Here is a 7446-nt window from a genome sequence, read left to right as displayed (position 1 = left end):
TTAAACAATGTTATTTAGAAAATAAAATTGAAAAAAACGGCATTTAGACGCTTCTCTCGTTTCAGGCAATGCATGTTTTCAAAATGAATGATTTTGCCCAGCAACAGATTCAAGTACATTATAAAAAAAAAACAATTACAGGTAAATTTTGTATGAATTAAAATGGGTAATGTTATGATTCAAAAATTATAGTATACTATCGAAACAAATGTACGAGCTGCGCTCTCTCCAGGCTTTTGTATGTATTAAAATGGGTAATGTTATGATTCAAAAATTATAGTATACTATCAAAACAAATGTACGAGCTGCGCTCTCTCCAGGCCATGCCTGAGTCATATTATTCCTTACAGACAAGAGTTGTACAACAAGCTTGAAGAGAGAAGACATAATGAAACAAAATTATAAATAATCAAAGGAAATATCTACAGTACTTCAACAGATACATCTTTAGAAAAATATCTTTCACATGGCTTGTAAAATACCACCCTCCTTGAAGACAAAACTTTTTGTCTTTTGTATCATTTGGTTTTAAATTCAATTTATCAGTATAATAACTAAGAGTCCAATATTTTATGTAGACCATCTATACTTTCACTGAATAACACAGCATGGTCAGCATACATAAGTAGATAAACATTAAGCATATTGACTCATAATTGTTATTTAAAAAATTTCTATGTCATTTACATTTAAAGATGAGTACAGAGGAGGGACAATGATTCCCTGTTATTTATCTATGGATCTGGGGCAAGATCTAATAAATTCATCACAGAATAATAAGGGTATACAGGTGTATTAAAGTCAAAATGGCACAATGCTCTAATACAACCTGACAATATTTGATTACACTTTCAAACCAGACAATATTTTGAAGTATTTCCCTTTGCATTCATTGCTTCTGGTTACAATACTGTTAAACAGTAGAATGTTTCTAATGCTTTTGTGAATGAAAATAAAATCACAAATTATCGATATAAGAATGTATGTACTGATGATTTATATTAAAGTATATCATTACCAGTATACATGTATGTAGAAATAAATGTGAAAATGATTCTTTGATAATCATTATTTTTTTCATTAGAAACAAGATGACTTATTATTTTGTTTATATTCTAACACAATTTTCAGTAAAGCCCTAAAAATGTACAAAACTTGGATACTATTGATTTTTTAAGGTGAAAAAATTACTTTAGAAAATATATTTGATATTTCTCTGAAACTGAATCCTAAACATTTCCTCATTGTTACCACTGGTCTGAGCACCTTGGTCCTGGAATCTTCATAAAGACTTTCACAGCGTCCTCACCTCGCAGTGCAGTAGTTTGTGACAGATGGTTCCAATCAACATTTGATTTCCATAAAGGGAGGCTACTGTAGATGAGGAGAGAACACTTCCGTCATTGGTGTAGAGTTCAGTAGTTTTATATAGAATGCCATCATTCACCTCGAAGTGTAAAACCTACAACAGCATAACGTATCACTCAAACCTATATTTGTGTAACAAAGGTCGTTATTTTCGAATAATATTGTCGAAATTCTCACTAGCGGTAGGAAGCAGCTAGTATTTTACCAGGGTGACATATACTCCCCCTGAGTATATTTGTCAATATCAACTGGTCCCTACGTGTTATTTTGTCAATGTTTTCCGCTAGGAGTCGAACCCAGGACCTCTGGTTTAGTGCTATTATGCTCTACTGAATGGGTTCTTGCTTGCTGAGTCTGTTAGGAAGTGGCAGTTTTGTTACCAGGGTGATATTTGTACATAGAATATATATTGTTAACAGGACACTCACCACTAAATTTTGTATACCATTTATAATCATTTTGAATTAATTTCCTAATCAGCGACATAAACATGGAGTTAGCTACTCTGACATATCTTGTGATATCAGGAGATGATAAAGGATAAAAGGATACCTGTCAGATTTACCTGTAAAAACCAATTAGTCAGAATCAACAAGCTTGACACATTAAGCTCTGTATATACTTGTAACTTTGCGTATAAACACTGTCGACTGAGTTAAGGATCCCCGTCCCGGGCAGAGCAAAACACTAAAGAATTCCACTGTCGTTTTTCAGTGTTAGAGTCACCTGCCCCTGATTACCATTTCGACAATGTTGTTATATTATCTTCCCTTGAATAGATTTCATTTAAACCCTTGCGTTGAAAATCTCCAATTGCGAAAGTGTGGGGAAAAAAGCTGTCGTAACGTTGTAAACAACGTCGTGGCAGTGATGGCCGACACGCAAGCTAGCCCGACGTAAAAATGGCCGTTTTAAATGTAACCTAAACACATTAACTGACAATAATAACAACAACAATGTCCAATATCAACTGCTAGACCACGACAATGCGACGAAACAAAGTGACACTCGTTCACACATTGAAGAGACGCTGACTACTGAGGCCTCTAAGTCATCGTAAGCAGGTGTTTGTTTACTTTTCCGTGCGCTGAACCGTAGCTAATCGTTTGACCCAGAAAATGGCGACTGCATATTGAAACTATTAGTAGCCCGGATGTTGTGACGTTATCAGAATACTATGTATTGACAATTTGACTGATGACCCGACACCGACGTCCGATGAGGATCCCTCCAATACTAGTGATCACGAATATGCCAATAATTTTTTAACCTGGTCGCAGGGTAGACGAGTGGTTGAACTCGCGTTGTTATCTGAATACCTGGACCAGAAAGGTTGTAAGGAATGCGGTACTAGGCTACGGTTGTGCGATACCCAACAGGAAAGACATTTTGGCCTGGGAAGTATTTTATACATAACATACAAGTACATTTTTTAAGTGTATCACACGCCATCTCAATAGTCTGAAAGTCAGGATTATATTTTATATTTGTTATTTAAACGTTTGTAACGTCGCTTTTGATTGGCGGATACAGGGCGTAATAATTTCTAAGAGAAAAATGTCCATCAATAAAAGTGGATTTCCACAGGGATTGTGTATAGTAGATTAGATTATAAGGATTGACTTGAATATATTTTTTATGTTATGGAGCTATAACACAAACAAACTGAGTGTAATCTCATCATAAATCGCTTCGCGGTTTATTTAGAGTACACTCCGTTTTCGTGTGTTATATCTCCATAACATGAAGTTAAGTTAATCGTTCAGTATGATATTTGTACAGTATGTAGAAATTTATTATTGTTGTGTAAAGTATATGGAACTTTGTTATTGTTGTTCATTGTGACATTTTTGCTATGAGACAATTGTACAGTAAAGTACATTGTTTGATATAATGTTATTCATACACAATGTGCAATTTGTTTTATATTGGTTATTACATTTGAAGTAATGTTATTGGTTGGTAACGCCTGCTGTATACTATTTGTATACAAAAACTGCTATATTGTATGTTGTAAGTTGTATATATGACTTTTTGGGATTTAGAAGTATTATTAATGGGGTCAGCTACTCTGACATATCTTGACTATTTGGGATTTAGAAGTATTATTAATGGGGTCAGCTACTCTGACATATCTTGACTATTTGGGATTTAGAATTATTATTAATGGAGTCAGCTACCCTGACATATCTTGACTATTTGGGATTGAGAAGTATTATTAATGGGGTCAGCTACTCTGACATTATTAATGGAGTCAGCTACTCTGACATATCTTGACTTTTTGGGATTTAGAATTATTATTAATGGGGGCAGCTACTCTGACATATCTGGACTATTTGGGATTTAGATTTATTGTTAATGGAGTCAGCTACTCTGACATATCTTGACAATTTGGGATTGAGAAGTATTATTAATGGGGTCAGCTACTCTGACGTATCTTGACTATTTGGGATTGAGAAGGATTATTAATGGAGTCAGCTACTCTGTCATATCTTGACTTTTTGGGATTTAGAATTATTATTAATGGGGTCAGCTACTCTGACATATCTGGACTATTTGGGATTTAGATTTATTATTAATGGAGTCAGCTACTCTGACATATCTTGACTTTTTGGGATTTAGAATTATTATTAATGGGGTCAGCTACTCTGACATATCTTGACTATTTGGGATTTATAATTATTATTAATGGAGTCAGCTACTCTGACATATCTTGACTATTTGGGATTGAGAAGTATTATCAATGGGGTCAGCTACTCTGACATATCTTGAGTTTTTGGGATTGAGAAGTATTATTAATGGGGTCAGCTACTCTGACATATCTTGAGTTTTTGAGATTTAGAAGTACTCTGACATATCTTGACTTTTTGGGATTGAGAAGTATTATTAATGGGGTCAGCTAATCTGACATATCTTGACTATTTGGGATTTAGAAGTATTATTAATGGGGTCAGCTACACTGACATATCTTGACTTTTTGGGATTTAGAAGTACTCTGACATATCTTGACTATTTGGGATTTATAATTATTATTAATGGGGTCAGCTACTCTGACATATCTTGAGTTTTTGGGATTTAGAAGTATTATTAATGGGTTCAGCTACTCTGACATATCTTGACTATTTGGGATTTAGAAGTATTATTAATGGGGTCAGCTACTCTGACATATCTTGATTTTTTTGGATTTAGAATTATTATTAATGGGGTCAGCTACAGTGACATATCTTGACTTTTTGGGATTTAGAAGTATTATTAATGGGGTCAGCTACTGTGACATATCTTGACTATTTGGTATTTAGAAGTATTATTAATGTAGTCAGCTACTCTGACATATCTTGACTATTTGGGATTTAGAAGTATAATTAATGGGGTCAGCTACTGTGACATATCTTGACTATTTGGGATTTAGAATTATTATTAATGGGGTCAGCTACTCTGAAATATCTTGACTATTTGGGATTTAGAAGTATAATGAATGGGGTCAGCTACTGTGACATATCTTGACTATTTGGGATTGATAAGTATTATTAATGGGGTCAGCTACTCTGAAATATCTTGACTATTTGGGATTTAGAATTATTATTAATGTGGTCAGCTACTCTGTCATATCTTGACTATTTGGGATTTAGAAGGATTATTAATGTGGTCAGCTACTCTGACATATCTTGATTTTTTTGGATTTAGAATTATTATTAATGGGGTCAGCTACTTTGACATATCTTGACTATTTGGGATTGAGAAGTATTATTAATGGGGTCAGCTACTCTAACATATCCTGACTATTTGGGATTGAGAAGTATTATTAATGGGGTCAGCTACTCTGACATATCTTGTCTATTTGGGATTTAGAAGTATTATTAATGGGGTCAGCTACTGTGACATATCTTGACTATTTGGGATTTAGAAGAATTATTAATGGGGTCAGCTACTCTGACATATCTTGTCTATTTGGGATTTAGAAGTATTATTAATGGGGACAGCTACTCTGACATATCTTGACTATTTGGGTTTTAGAAGTATTATTAATGGGGTCAGCTACAACGACATATCTTGACTATTTGGGATTTAGAAGTATTATTAATGGGGACAGCTACTCTGACATATCTTGACTATTTGGGTTTTAGAAGTATTATTAATGGGGTCAGCTACAACGACATATCTTGACTATTTGGGATGTAGAAGTATTATTAATGGGGTCAGCTACTCTAACATATCCCTGACATATCTTGACTATTTGGGATTTAGAAGTATTATTAATGGGGTCAGCTACTGTGACATATCTTGACTATTTGGGATTTAGAAGAATTATTAATGGGGTCAGCTACTCTGACATATCTTGTCTATTTGGGATTTAGAAGTATTATTAATGGGGTCAGCTACTGTGACATATCTTGACTATTTGGGATTTAGAAGGATTATTAATGGGGTCAGCTACAACGACATATCTTGACTATTTGGGATTTAGAAGTATTATTAATGGGGTCAGCTACTGTGACATATCTTGACTATTTGGGATTTAGAATTATTATTAATGGTGTCAGCTACTCTGACATATCTTGACTATTTGGGATTTCTGACATATCTTGACTATTTGGGATTGAGAAGTATTATTAATGTGGTCAGCTACTCTAACATATCCTGACTATTTGGGATTGAGAAGTATTATTAATGGGGTCAGCTACACTGACATATCTTGACTATTTGGGATTTAGAAGTATTATTAATGGGGTCAGCTACTGTGACATATCTTGACTATTTGGGATTTAGAAGAATTATTAATGGGGTCAGCTACTCTGACATATCTTGACTGTTTGGGATTGAGAAGTATTATTAATGGGGTCAGCTACTCTGACATATCTTGAGTTTTTGGGATTTAGAAGTATTATTAATGGGGTCAGCTACTGTGACATATCTTGACTATTTGGGATTTAGAAGGATTATTAATGGGGTCAGCTACAACGACATATCTTGACTTTTTGGGATTTAGAAGTATTATTGGTACAAATGTAAGAGTTGCCTCTCCTTTTTGTTTAGTTTTTTTGTATCTTTATAATTTTTTGTGTAATAAGTAAGTCCTCAAGATATTTTTTTTTTTACCTATTTTGGGATTTAGAAGTATTATTAATGGGGTCAGCTACTGTGACATATCTTGACTATTTGGGATTTAGAAGCATTATTAATGGGGTCAGCTACTCTGACATATCTTGACTGTTTGGGATTGAGAAGTATTATTAATGGGGTCAGCTACTCTGACATATCTTGACTTTTTGGGATTTAGAAGTATTATTGGTACAAATGTAAGAGTTGCCTCTCCTTTTTGTTTAGTTTTTTTGTATCTTTATAATTTTTTGTGTAATAAGTAAGTCCTCAAGATATTTTTTTTTTTACCTATTTTGGGATTTAGAAGTATTATTAATGGGGTCAGCTACAACGACATATCTTGACTTTTTGGGATTTAGAAGTATTATTGGTACAAATGTAAGAGTTGCCTCTCTTTTTTGTTTAGTTTTTTTGTATCTTTATAATTTTTTGTGTAATAAGTAAGTCCTCAAGATATTTTTTTTTTTACCTATATTTTCTTTTCGTTGTCCTAAACGTGTTGCATTGGCACTCGGAATTTTATTGATTCAATTGTAATAGGCATTTTTGTTTGTTTTAGTATTATTGTTAGAAAATTACTCAGGTTTTTTTGTGTTTTGTAAGTGATACATTTCTAATAAACTATTGTTGCATCAAATAATATACATTTTGTTCAATTTAAAAAAAAAAAATTAAATCGAAAGGACCTGTTACAGGAACAAAAGAATTTTGCCCACAAAGCAATTTAATCATTACTGGGTTATATTTGTAGCTCCCTAAGACACGACCCATGAGATATTTTTAAAAAATGAAAAAGGTCCCCAGGGCCTGTGCTATGAACTATTTAGTGATGCCTTCCAAAGGTGTACGACAGGGTTCACTTTTTTGTCCAAAAAACTATCAAAACAATGTTTTACGCTATCAAATAATATTATATTATTTAAAGTAGGATCTGCTGCAAATTATGAACTCAAATATGTTACAAAAAATTGCATAATA

General features: G+C 33.4%; 1 protein-coding gene across 2 annotated transcripts in view; it reads right to left on the bottom strand.

Moving 5' to 3' along the window:
• Positions 1-1103: 1103 nt before the first annotated feature.
• LOC110446051 (serum paraoxonase/lactonase 3-like) overlaps positions 1104-7446 on the bottom strand; it is a 38421-nt gene continuing 32078 nt past the window's right edge. For both annotated transcript variants that reach the window (XM_021491018.1, XM_021491010.1), the window contains one exon: positions 1104-1462. In XM_021491018.1, the coding sequence (XP_021346693.1) occupies positions 1295-1462 (168 nt within the window). In that variant the 3' untranslated portion in view covers positions 1104-1294. The remainder of the gene's footprint in view (positions 1463-7446) is intronic.

Source organism: Mizuhopecten yessoensis, unplaced genomic scaffold (genome assembly GCF_002113885.1).
Source record: "Mizuhopecten yessoensis strain PY_sf001 unplaced genomic scaffold, ASM211388v2 scaffold285, whole genome shotgun sequence".
NCBI classification, from domain to species: Eukaryota; Metazoa; Mollusca; class Bivalvia; order Pectinida; family Pectinidae; genus Mizuhopecten; species Mizuhopecten yessoensis.
This window is presented reverse-complemented; position numbering and strand designations above follow the sequence as displayed.